At 46.8% G+C, this 13,238-nt stretch overlaps 1 protein-coding gene across 1 annotated transcript; it reads right to left on the bottom strand.

Moving 5' to 3' along the window:
* Positions 1 to 4,611: 4,611 nt before the first annotated feature.
* CUNH1orf53 (chromosome unknown C1orf53 homolog) lies at positions 4,612 to 9,853 on the bottom strand. Its single transcript, XM_039252695.1, has 3 exons — positions 9,590 to 9,853; positions 6,422 to 6,523; positions 4,612 to 4,928 (listed from the first exon to the last, which is right to left on the bottom strand). The coding sequence occupies exons 1-3, from the start codon at positions 9,851 to 9,853 to the stop codon at positions 4,857 to 4,859; spliced, it is 438 nt and encodes a 145-aa protein (XP_039108626.1). The 3' UTR covers positions 4,612 to 4,856.
* Positions 9,854 to 13,238: the final 3,385 nt, after the last annotated feature.

Genomic DNA, 13,238 nt, shown 5'->3' with positions numbered 1-13,238 from the left:
GAGGAGGAGGAAGGGGTGGGCAGAGGGCACAGACGCGGGCTGGTGCGCGGAGACACGCTCTGAGGCTGCGTTCAGCCCTTGCAGCCTCTCAATAATCAGGGGAGGTGTTAATGGAGGACTCGGCTGTAACTGAACCTCATAAAGCCCTGAGCATCTTGAGGCTTGGGCGCAGCGGGGGTGCTGGGGTCCCGCGGCGCGCCCTGGGCTCCCGGCCCCCCAGCAGGCCTGTGCCTTCCTGGAGCTTGTACCTAAAAGATGCTGCCGCCAGCTGGTGCCTGCATAGACCGTGAATGGGCGGTAGCTCCTGCGGGAAGCGGGGCTAAGCCATTGATTGCGCCCCCGCTGCATCACCGCCTTCCCCTCCCGGTCCTTCTCCGCTCTCGGCGCTCCCGGGCCAGGTGCCAGGGACCCAGCGCTTGGAGATGCACTCCGCGCGCTGCAGCGGCATTCCCAGCCGGGTCAGCGCGGGGCTCGAGGTGTCTCTCCCACCGGCCCCGCTAGGAGGTGCGGATGGCGACTAACCGGGAGAAAACCGACTCAAATCTTGCGGGATGAGCATTCCTGGGGACACGGACAGACTCCCAGAGCCAGGACGGGGCGGGGGCCAGGTTACCTGGTGTCAGGTTCCCGAGGGGCTGCGTCGCCCCAGCAGCCCAGGGCGCAGTCGGGCCTCGGGGAAGCAGAGCGAGAACCGGGTAGCCGGGCCGCTGGCCAATTATTTACTCACGCCCCCACCCAGTGCGCCCTCCGCAGTCGGAGACGGGGGGCGGGGGACTGCTGCGAGGCTCCTGCGCGAGTGCGGGAAGGGCGTGTGAGCAGCGAGATTGGCAGCTGCGGGCTGCGGGTCCCGGTGCCCGAGCGGCCCTCCCTCCCCAGCCCTCCCCGCGGTGCCACCCGCGCGGCTCCTCCGCGGTGCGTGGGCAGAGGGCGCCGAGGGCTGGGCTGCCCGCGCTCCTATCAGCCGCCTGAGAAACTAGTGTGGGATGCGGGCGCCTGAGGCTGTGCGCGCGGGGAGGGGGACCACCTCTTCACCAGACCCGCAAGCTCCGCCACACAGCTTGGGGGGGTGGGGGTGGGGGGTAAAGTATCCAGCGGGAGCCACGGATCCAAGCCCTCTGGCTTTCTCTTTCCGTCCCAAATCCTGGAATGTAGCTCAGAGCGCCCAGGACAGAGACCCTGGTTTCCTCTCGAACGCTTGGCTTCACTGGCCAGTCCCACCCGCCGTCCGGTTCCACTAGTTTACCTTTAAGTTCCCCTCGCCCCCGATATTTCCCTTCTCATCCCGGTCCCCTTGGCTCTTTCTCTCCTCCAGAACCCACCCCCCACTCCCCATTTCGGTCCGTTTTCGCAGCCAGGGAGGAGACGAGCCTCTCAAGTTTAGTTTCTATGCTCGCCGGGCGAGGCTAATGAACCGATGGTTGGCGATACCGACCAGAAACGCTTAGGTCTTTCATTCACTCCTTTTCAAAGCAGCGGCTTTTATCCTCTTTGGGGTCACGAATTATTTTGGATATTTGGGGGGGATTCTACACACCCACACACACACACACTAGGTGCGCGCTCACTGAAGCGCACACTGGAGCTCACACTTTCTACAAATTTCGAGTGGGAGGATGGGGTCGTCATGAATCTCCCAGTCCCTCTAGAGCCCATGATTCCCAGGTTTACACTCACTTTTACACCTATAGTCTCAAAAATGGAGGTCGTGTGTCAGGAGCCCAACCTTGAAACCGTTTGCAGGGACGACCGTCGGTTCAGCGCCTGGGGTGCCCACTCACAGCAGGGCACGCGGGGATCCCGGGTAGGCTGGGCGTCCCGGAATGACTTAACCCCCAAGTAAAAATAGCTGCGGGCTCCTCCCCAACCTTTTCTCAGAAGCCAAGTTCTCCACAGAGGCGTGCAAGACGGTGTAGACAATCCCCTCCCAACTACACGCACGCACGCACGCACAAACATCTGAATTTTTTGTTGTCGTTGAGGACAGAGGAGAGTTTTGGCACCCGGAAGTGCCTTTTAATTGTTGCAGGGTAGTGAAAAATAGCACCGACTTTTAATCTTCCCCCAGGAGCAGACGTCCACAAACTCAAGCCTTCAGTGGAACGGAGAGATGATATGGCAGGTATCGGTATGGAGTGGAGAGGGAGGTCCCTTCTGGGCTCGCTACAGACTGTGAGGTCTCTAAGTGCTAAGAGGAAGGCGGCACTCTAAATGCCGTTCGCCCGGTAGTGAGCTCCCTTCCCTAGCTTTGTCTGGAGATTAATTTAAACCCAGCTGCTTTCTGGTAGTGGAAACGCGCGAGAGGAACAGACTTTTCAAATGCCTTGGATAAGGGGCACTGCGGTAGAACAAAGGTCGGTGCAGGGCCCAGTAGCATCTATCTCTCCTTCTGGTGGTCCCTTCTTTCCCAAACACATCAGGTTTGGGACCCCCAGGTTTCATTGGGGGGGGGTGCGGGGGGAGGCTATTCTCTTCCTTGCTCTGCAAAATCAATGGGCCCCCAAGTCTTCTGAAGAGAATGAAGTGTGCATTGCAATTCACCTGCTGTGAAAACTACCAGGACAGGGCCCTTCCCACAGAGAAGGGAAGCACCCCTGCTTCAGGAATCTATGCCCATCCTCCACCGAGGTAAACCCCATAAGAAGATTCCCGAGTTCCCCAGGTTCTGCTGGGTCTATGTTGGAAACATCTAGAAATTAATTCCCCTTGACTTACGGTGACCTACGATAGGAATCTCAAGAAACCGTGAAAGGGGAGCAGCGCCAGAGTTGACTTAAACTGGGAAGTTTCTATTTCTCAGCATCCACATGTGTTTGTATACACACACCCTATAAGAAACCTGAATTTTTACTTTACAACGTGTGAATACAATATAGCTTGGAGCTCTTGCAGTGAGGCCCATTTATGTGGCCATATTGTGTTTAATGTGTGATTCACAAGCATCTCCTCAGAACCACAGCAGAGAACTTCAGCCCTTGGCTGCCCGGCCCCACCCCAGGTGCTGGAGAGAGTAAGAGCGCTCCCCTCCCCTGCCTCCAACAGCTACTACTTCCTTCTTGCCCAAGCTTGAAGTTCTACCAGGAAGAGTCCTACACGACAATCATCCCTGATGGACTTAGGAGTCCTTTTTCTCTGGCCAATTTCCTTAGGTAGGAAGACCACTGGGAGGAGGAAGGAGCTGCCTCTAGGAAGGAGACATCCCATAAGTTGTTTTCATCTGTCAAGGGGCTTTGTCAAAACACTGCCTTACATGCAGCGGGGGGGTGCTTTTCAAAATGAACTTCCTTTCCACTTTCTCTTGTTTCTCCAGAAAGATGACCTTTTCAGGCTCCATTTCTTTCTCTTCTCTCTTTTGGGACTGCTGAAGAAAGCACCATCCAGCTCCCACCCAGAAAATGGACTTGGTAATCTTCAAATCTGGTGGAAAACATTGAGCTATCCGGTTGCTTCTTGACCTGAGAATAGAAAGGAAATTGGCTCCCAGGAGTCCATAAACCTGTCTGGAAAGTCTAACTGCCTCACAGTCGTAATGCTTACCTCCTCCTCCTATTTCCCTCCTCAAAATGATTTCTAGAGAGGACAGCACCAGGCCACAAAGACTGCCTTTTTCAACACCTCACATGGTCCAAGGGCAGGGTTATGTAGGGCACCACAGTGGGGGCACTAGCAAAACTGAGGCACTAAAATGCCAACACTCTGGGAAAACAGTTTCATATTTGACATAAAAATAACAGCATAAATCACAATCAAGGGGAAAATCAGAACCTTACCGGCATTCTTTTTCCACTTATTTTACAGTTTAGAATGGCTCTTACTTTGAATCAAAGATGTGAGAAGGCACCAGAATCTTGTGGTTGCTCCAGATCTCTAAACCTCTTGTGCAGGCCATCGGCAGAACCCAAGAGAGAGTCCTGAGATGACTGAGAGCCTTTTGGATTCTGTTGGGAGGAAAGGCTGAGGGCCAGCTCTGGGCAGAGCCAGACTTCCAACGCACAGCAGCCACGTTTCACTGAACAGCTTCCATTGGGAAAGAAAAGGCATTCTGGGACCATTGTCCTCAGAGGGAAACAGGGAAGAAGGGTAGAAACAATAGTTCCTGTGAGCTCCTAACCTAGGTTGCATCCTGCTACCCAAAGCTGTCACTGCAGTGAATGGAATAGGTATAAAGCTAATAGGGTGTCCTAGGACAGATTTGCCTGGGTAGTGCCATGAGACATGGAGGAGGAGACTGGGGGGGGGAGAGAAGAAAGAATGGTCTAATCAGAGGCATCTTAAGCGGTCCTGACCCTCAAGTCAGAATGATTTAGAGTTTTTATTGAGAGAACAGATGGAAGATGAGAGCATTTCTTAACGCAGAATGGCACTTCCTGGGCACTCATATGCTGCACAATATAGCATTATATCAATCTTCTTATAGCTCGAGGTATAAATAAAATGAAGACAGTATTCAAACCCTTCTATTTGCCAGCAACCTCCCTTGGGTTGCTAACACTGAGGAGGAAACAGTAGGAGAACGGAGGCTATAAGAAAAATCGAGAGCTCCTAATGTGACCCGATTGCTACTATTTATTTAATGGAACAGTCATTATTTTCTTTCTTCAACATATGTGTCTGATAATGAAGCAAAAAGAAAGGAAAATAACTATCAGTGTGCCACTTTAGAAACACACAAACATTTGCTAGCTTTTTCATTTCATTGATGTTCTTTTAATATATGTACTTATGATTAAACTAGTGCTCAAGGACGAACCGCACAGAGAGCAATTCCAGATTCAAATTTTTGGGTTTTTGTTTTTGTTTTTGTTTTTGTTTTTTTAAATACAGGCTCAGTTAGATGGGGGACAGAGATGAAATTGTTGTCAAACATAAAAATATGAGTTGAATTTCTTCCTTTTTGATGGATCCTTAACATTGACTTGACCATACGGACACTGCAGAAGAAATAAAACAAACTATTATTGAATTATTTAACAAGCTTCTTGAAAAAGTATAACACTTCTCATGGTGAAAAGAGAGACTGCTAATAATGCTATGTAGATCATTTGATCTATTGGGTCCTGCCGAATAAGAGGAGAATAATGGCAACCTCTGGCAAATGGTCTTAATTAGGGTCCAAGAATCACTTCCTAAAGGCATCCTTCCAACTTTAAGAATTTTACTGTCAAAAAAGTACTGCTTAGAAGATTCTCAGGTCCTCAATTTATGCAAAGCTCATGCATTTGACTAGAAACAGCTAATGGCACAGGTAGAAACATACATAAATGTCAAGGCTTAATTTTCCATTACTGGCTACAGTTAATACATGCATTGGGTGTTTATTCCTTAATTGTAAAGTGGGTTAGTCAAAGGAATAATACCTTCTTGCCCCCAAACATACAGTCAAAATGGTCTGTAAATAGAGGTCGTTACACCTGTGTATAATCTTAATGCTATAACAATTTACCTTACTAATATGCTTAAAATTTTTTTAAATATTTATTTATTTTTGAGTGAGAGAATGAATGAGCAGGAGAGGGACAACAGAGAAAGTGTAAGGGAGACACAGAATCCAAAGCAGACTCCAGGCTCTGAGCTGTCAGTACAGAGCCTGAAGTGGCGCTCGAACCCACAAACTGTGAGATCATGACCTGAGCAGAAGTTGGACACTTAACTGACTGAGCCACCCAGGTGCCCCAATTACTAATATGTTCTAAAAGTTATAGTGACAAACACAATCCCATTTATATTTTTGCTCAACATAGGGAAGGATTAGTTAATTCACCTTAATCAGTGAGCACAGAGATACATTCACTGAAATACACATTTTAGAAAACATGCAGCACTAAGTTTGGGTTAGCTAGCTTCATGGTTTTGAAGATTGAGTAGAAAACAGCCACAGAAAGGATGGGAGAGGGAGAGAAGGAAATGAAGAAGAATAAAAGAAAGGGAAGGAGGGAAGGCAGGAATCAAAGAAGGAAGGAAGGAAGGAAGGAAGGAAAACACTATCATTTAAAGGAAACCCACTTCACAATGCTGATCAAATTTCTATTTATTCAGCTAATAACAAAGACAAAAATGCTGTCTGGGATCTAGTTTGTAATATTCTGGATTTCCTTTTCTGCCTTCTTTGTACTTGCCTAGTGAACATGACTTATTTGAAACCTCATGAAAAGTTTCCTTGTAGTAAAGAACTCCCATGAATCTCAAATCACAGCATTTCAAGGAACTGATGCTCACAATGAAAAGTTACAAAATTCCATTAACTTTAAAGGTCCTATGTTGGTCCCAAGGACTTCGTTGTCCTTGGCTAAAGCAGCTTGTGAAAAGTGCACTCCAGGTCTACTTAGCTTTTTTTTTTATTTGTCTTGTTTTTCAAATAATAGGTATTTACGAAGTTACAGAAGCACTGAAAACTGCTGGTGTAATGCGAGAATTTGCTACTCACGTGTCTGCAGGCGGAGCCACAGCATGTGCCTCTCTGCAAGTGGGCAAGCTGTGTGAGCACCGTATAGCCAGTAGCGGGATCTGTATAGTTTAGCTGGCCAGCCTGAAGAATAATGAAATGAAACAATTCATTAATCTCAATATTCGCCATATCTCCTCACCATAATCTCTACTCATAAAATACTGCAAGATTTTCTTTAAACAATATTAAACTTCTTCCCAGCAATTCTGGTGGCACTTGCAATTAAAGGCGGAATGCATTCCAACATTACATACGATCCAACTTTATGTGACATAAGGTGAAAATATACAGTTTGAGAAAAATGAGAAGTTGATGGAAAAACAAGAACTCCTCTATACCCAATAACTATGTAGCCACTGCTCAGGTATTTTTCATTCAGTTTCTAGGTAACAAGTTTAATAACAGGTGATTTAGATGACTTTAAGAGCTTAAGAGGCTGAAAATGAACTTTCACTCAGAAGTTGCAGTTGCAATTTCAGTACTTAAAATATGTGGATAATGATTTAAACTTACAGAAGAGGTGCTAATCAAAACCAACAGTCCTTACAGAAAAGTATTACCTTGCTATTATTAGACACTTTTCTTTACCTTCATGATGTGTTACCCCATTGCACATTTTATACTATTTTCTGTTTTTGGAGTGTTGTTAGTTCTGTTTTTAAGTGAAAAAGGTATTGTTTTGACATATTAACACTCACAGCTTTCACAAAGCCAATCAAACGCAACTTTTACTACACCACTTCAAGGAAGCATACTCTACTGACATTCAAACGCAGTTTTTAAGAAGTGTCCCAAGTACACAGTATGAAGGCAAAGGAAATAATGTGGCCTATTCTCTGGATTTGGGCCACGGGGGTGATATTATTTATCCTCGAGATTTTGTAGAGGAACTTTCTCTTGGGCTTTTTATATAACTCATTTAACCACGAAGTAACACTGCAGCATTCATGTACAGAACCTTTTCATTACACTATGCATGACACCTGAATGTCTTCTAACATACCTTTGTATGTGCCACAAGTTACTTCTTCTGAGTGTCTTCCTTAATGAATAAATATTTAATCTGGTTGAGAATGTAACCGACATATAGAGTTCAAGTCTAAGTCTACTCTAAGGCATTCCAGCAAAGCCAGACCAGGGCCAAAGAAATCCAGCAAGCAAATCTCAAGGCCAGTCTAAAGGGCCTCTCAAATCTTTTGGAGCCACAGAAGCAGATTACACAAAACCGGGAGCAGTAAACACTACTTTAGAAGGACCAACTGTCAAGACCTCACTTCTTTATGAAACCTGGGTTTAAAGACTTGGAAGAAAAACCAAACCTAACCAAAGAACACTGGGAACTCTGTTAGCGGCCTTCTTTCCACCTCTCATAGTTTCTGGGAGTCTTCTGAGAGCAATCATCTAGCAACCCGGAGGCCTACCAGATTGCTCCTGCATTTGGGCCTGCTCTCCTGCTTTCCATGTTGATTGAGGAACTTTGGGCTTGTTGGCTGCCCCCACAAACTTGATGTGTCCTCAGTAGAGGAGCCTCGGGGTAATGGTGGCAACAAAGATGCGACAAGAATGCTGGCAGTTTACAAGATACAGATCAGCAGGGCGAGAAAGTTAAGAGACCCATCTGCCTTGAGGTGTGGGAAAAGGACCATTGAGGCAGGTGGGGGTGGGGCTCTGATTTGTTGAAAAAGAAAAACAAACTTGTTACTGGATTTACTTCTGGTCTCCTTCATAGTCATTTCGCCTGTGCTCGTAACACTGATGAAACGAGTGGGGATTTCCTCAGTGAGAAAAATTGTTCCTTTCCCAGGATGACTGAACCTGTCTTTACATGCCACTGCTGTTTGCTCTAAAAAGGATGAAACTTTTGCTTATATTTACCATATTTATATGGTGATGTATGGCAACAAATTACACATGTTATTTTCAATAGAGTATAAACAAGAACACTCAAAAACTGCCTGTCATTTCCTGATGAATCTTTATGCAGAAGTTTCAACACCTGAAGGAGCCAAGCAGTGGATTCCCGGGCCTACTGTCAGTAGGGGAGAAAAGGTCAATTTTAGAAAATCTCCAAGGTTTTCTTCTCTACTCCTTTGGTGCAAGCAACACCAGATATCAAGGACTGGTCACACATGGTGTATTAAATACACCATTACATCGCTTTTGTATCTTCATGATAGAGTGCATTTGCTCTCTCAAGATAATAAAAATATAAATATGTTCCCCTTAAACTTATGTGGTCTGGGGTGCTAGAAACCGTGAGTGGAAATGGTAGGTTGTGATATTGGTACTGCTAAGGGATTGCCAAGTGCCCCAAACAGAGAAAAACATAGCTCAAGATTGTCTAGGGAGAATGTAAATGCCTGATTATAGTTTCCCTTACAATTGTGCTGTTGGGATGGAGAGAAAAAAGGACAGCAGCAAACATTAAATTAAAAATAAGTGTAGGGGCGCCTGGGTGGCTCAGTCGGTTGGGCGGCTGACCGGTTCAGGTCATGATCTCACGGTTCGTGGGTTCCAGTCCCGCGTCAGGCTCTGTGCTGACAGCTAGCTCAGAGTCTGGAGCCTGTTTCAGATTGTGTGTGTGTGTGTGTGTGTGTGTCTCATAAATAAAAAACGTTAAAAAAAGTTTCTTAAAAAATGTTTGGTTTACTTTTGCATTATTAACATCATTGGACAGCGAAGTGTTTAACTGATAACGCAGATAAACACACAACCTATCTTTCCTCTGACTCTCAGATTCTCTACCTCCATCAATTGCTTAACAACCCCGCCCCCAACACACACAGAGGCACAGAAATCAAGACGGGTTCCAAATTGCAACCAGAGTTGAGCTCGGACGCTGATCAGAAAGGACCCACACTTAGTACAGATATACGTCAACCCTCTGCCCGGAACAGCAAACTGGACAGTTTTCAAGAGAAACGGTCACAGCATGAAGCGCGCGTGCTCGACAGACACCAGGGAAGGACTGCGCGGGCTTCCAGCAACTACTCCCTCGGCCCGGGGCGCGCAGGCGCACGGATCCCGGGCCCCCGCGGGGCCTGGGCGGGGCGGGGCCTGGGGGCGGGGCGGGGCCTGGGGGCGGGGCGGGGCCTGGGGGCGGGGCGGGGCCTGGGGGCGGGGCGGGGTGGGCAGGAGGGGCCTCACCGCGCACGCGGCGGCGTGCAGGTCTGCGATCCGCCTCTCGGCCGCTGTTAACTCTTCGCTCGCCCGACTGCTCGCTGCTCCTTCTAGTCCGCCTTGCGAGCGGAGCCCAGAACCTCCGCCGTCTTCCTTAGAAGCGGAGCAGAGGGTTAAACTGAGGTGCTGTCGGAACCCTCCTCCGACCCAGAGAGGTTTCGGCGGCGGAGTCGCTTGGGGTTGCGTCCTGAACGCGGCGCGCGCCCACGCCGGCATCTGCCTGGCCGCCATGGCCGCCGCCGGCCCGGAGAGGCGGGGCGCCCGGCGCTGGGGCCCGGCGGGGCGGCCACGCGGGGCGCGGGCTGCGCGCGGGGAGACCCGGCTCGGGCTTCGGGCCTCCGACCCGGGCCGCGCCGCGAGGACCCAGCCTTCCCTGCGTTGCTGGTCCTGCTGCAGAAATAAAACGGATTTTTGAGGCGGCCGATGGAATTCCAGCACGATGCGGGGACGGGGAAGAATGAGCCATTTCTAATCTCGGGGCCTAAATTCTAAGTGCACATTTTTTTCTTATGTCGCGCTACACTTGGGATCATTCAGCCTAATCGCCACACCTGTTCAGATGCCAGGAAGGGATCAAAATGCCCGAGGTTTGTTTATAACGAGCTTGGGTCTGTTCAGAAAAGGCTGGGTATTTATAGGTAACGTGTACTGTGAATCAAGCTGGCCTCGCCTAAAAAGAGGACCAAAAGTGAAATCGCACGCCGAATAAGAAAAGGCGGCATTTTCATGTTGTTAAATATTTGCAAAATCCAAACTACAATTCTATCTCCTTTCTGAAGGGTAAACGTTATCCTGGTAACCCCGCAAAATTGAATTTCGAGAAAATTAGCACAAGCCCAGGAGGCAATTTCAGGTGTTAGAATTAAATTAACACCACTCCTACACCCCGGGCCCCCCCCCCCCCTCCAAGCCTGCGTTTCTGAAAAGGAGGGTTGAAGAGTAGCCATTTTGTAAGTGCTCGTCAGTTTTGAAGAACTGAGGGCTGGAATCGATCCCTGAGTGCAAGTAGATTGTTGAGTTGCGCAGAGGTTTGACCAAGCCGCCAGAGGCCATCACTACTTTTTTTTTTTTTTTTTTTTGTATCTGCGTTTACCATGATTGGAATTTTCTTAGTAGGTGGTGATTGAACTGATCCTATTATAAATTTCACAGCAAATTCATATATATATATATATATATTCCCCCCCCCCCCCAAATCGGTTTCCTTTGTGTTGGAATCATCAATTAGTTAGAGGTCTAAAACCAGGAAGGCTAAAGAGGGACCTAAGGAGAAAAGCAATGCAAAGGTGGGACAAACTTGAGACGAGAATCCACCACAAATCAGGTGTGTTTGTGTGCTTTCTCTCTAACCACGTTCTGGGTTCAGGAAATAAATCAGGGAGTTCAGATTGATTGTGTTTTTTTTTTTTAATTGAGGATGACGACCTATTAATAGGTCATGGCATTAATTCACAGGGTAGGAACAACATTTTACAGCAATGAAGTAGTCTAGACCACGTTCAAATAGAAAATGCACACTCCTCTTGAAACAGAGTTAAGTATTTTTACATGAAGCTTCTGTTCTGGTGTTTGAGGAGGTGGGAAATCTTTGTGTTGATAAAATAGTTCTATATTCTGATCATGATGGTCTCACAGAGCTACACATGTGATAAGATAATAGAACTAAACACCTTGTTCCCATGTAACGTTCTTGGTTTTGGTATTAAGTATGTAAGCTGTAACCATTGGGGAAAGCTGGGTAAAGGGAATCTCTCTGCATCTATCTTTGCAACTTTGTGTGAAACTATAATTATTTCAGAATCTAAAAACAATATTTTTTTAAAAAGATGTAAAAATGGCTTTCAAATTACTTGTTACGGTACATCACTGAATTAGCCAGAACCTTTCCCTCCCTTCTCCATTCCCAGTTTTAAAAATCAGCCTTTTCAGTTAAGGCCCTAGGGCACGTAGGCTGAGAAAGTTGTTTTGTACTCTTCACATGTTACCTGGGTGTGCATGCTTACGGGTATTTATTTAAGTATAGTAACAGCTAGAAATCTGTATGATTAAGAGTTTAAGGGGCGCCTGGGTGGCTTAGTCGGTTAAGCGTCCGACTTTGGCTTAGGTCATGATCTCGCGGTTCGTGGGTTCGAGTCCCGCGTCGGGCTCTGTGCTGACTGCCAGCTCAGAGCCTGGAGCCTGTTTCAGTCTGTGACTCCCTCTCTCTCTGACCCTCCTCTGCTCACGCTCTCTCTCTCTCTCTCTCCTAGAAATAAAGAAAATATTAAAAAAAAAAAAGAGTTTAATAAAGTATATTATTACAAATAGTTTCCAAACATTTGATAATTGAGTATCATTTAGACATTGAATAGATTATCTGCCTCCTTCACTCACCAAACTACACGCCCGAAAAACAAACAACCCAGTGAAGAAATGGGCAGAAGATATGAACAGACACTTCTCCAAAGAGGATATCCAGACGGCCAACAGACACATGAAACGATGCTCAGCATCCCTCCTCATCAGGGAAATACAAATCAAAACCACACTGAGATACCACCTCACAGCAGTTAGAGTGGCTAAAATGAGCAAATCAGAGAACTCTAGATGCTGGCGAGGATGTGGAGAAACGGGCACCCTCCTACACTGTTGGTGGGAATGTAAGCTGGTACAGCCCCTCTGGAAAACAGTGTGGAGGTTCCTCAGGAAACTAACAATAGAACTCCCCTATGGCCCAGCAGCAGCACTGCTAGGAATTTACCCAGGGGATACAGAAATGCTGATGCATAGGAGCACATGTACCCCAATGTTCATAGCAGCACTCTCCACAATAGCTAAAACATGGAAAGAGCCTAAGTGTCCATCAACAGATGAATGGATCAAGAAGATGTGGTTTATCTATACCATGGAATACTTCATGGCAATGAGAAACAATGAAATCTGGCCATGTGTAGCAACATGGATGGACCTTGAGGGTGTTATGCTGAGCGAAATAAGTCAGGCAGAGAAGGACAAATATCATATGTTTGCACGTATAGGAGGATTAGGAGGAACTTGACGGAGGAAGAAGGGGGGAAATGGTGGGGGAAAGGGAGAGAGGCAAACCATGAGAGACTCTTGAATGCTGACAAAAACTGAGGACTGATGGATGTGGGGGGGGAATGGGCATAGAGGAGGACACTTATGGGGATGAGCACTGGGTGTTATGTGGAAACTAATTTGACAATAAACTATTTAAAAAAAAAAAGGATGTGGAGAAAGGAGGGAAAAAAAAAGATTATCTGCCTCCAATTTTCATTTCATCTTCATACTTTAGAGTCAGTGTCATTTCACATCAAGTAAGTTGCACTCATTGTGTCTCCTGTTTTAAAAAGCCTCCTCAGGGCTGACCCTTACCGTATTCCAGCATGCATTCATTTCTTCTTAGAGTCTCTGGGCTCACAGTAAACAAAACTGTATGAACGTGGGGATACAGAGTTCTACCTTAGAATGGTAAAGTAAGGCCTCACTTTATCTGCAAAGGATTTACATCCAGATTTGCTTTAGAAAGAATTATTTTGTGTCATGTCTCTGCAAGTAACATGAGATGGGATATATTTTATACTTCTTCTCATCACTTGGGAAGTTTATGTTGATA

The sequence above is a fragment of the Hyaena hyaena genome, unplaced genomic scaffold (assembly GCF_003009895.1).
Source record: "Hyaena hyaena isolate Hyena2069 unplaced genomic scaffold, ASM300989v1 scaffold_429, whole genome shotgun sequence".
Classification (NCBI taxonomy): Eukaryota; Metazoa; Chordata; class Mammalia; order Carnivora; family Hyaenidae; genus Hyaena; species Hyaena hyaena.
Note: the sequence above shows the minus strand (reverse complement) of the source record. Positions and strands in the feature narration are given on the sequence as shown.

Coding starts and splice junctions, on each gene's coding strand:
- CUNH1orf53 (XM_039252695.1), bottom strand. CDS start 9,853: ATGGCGGCCAGGCAGATGCCGGCGTGGGCGCGCGCCGCGTTCAGGACG. Junction 6,524..9,589: donor TGCACGCCGCCGCGTGCGCG/GTGAGGCCCCTC, acceptor ATTATTCTTCAG/GCTGGCCAGCTAAACTATAC. Junction 4,929..6,421: donor GTGGCTCCGCCTGCAGACAC/GTGAGTAGCAAA, acceptor TTTCTTCTGCAG/TGTCCGTATGGTCAAGTCAA.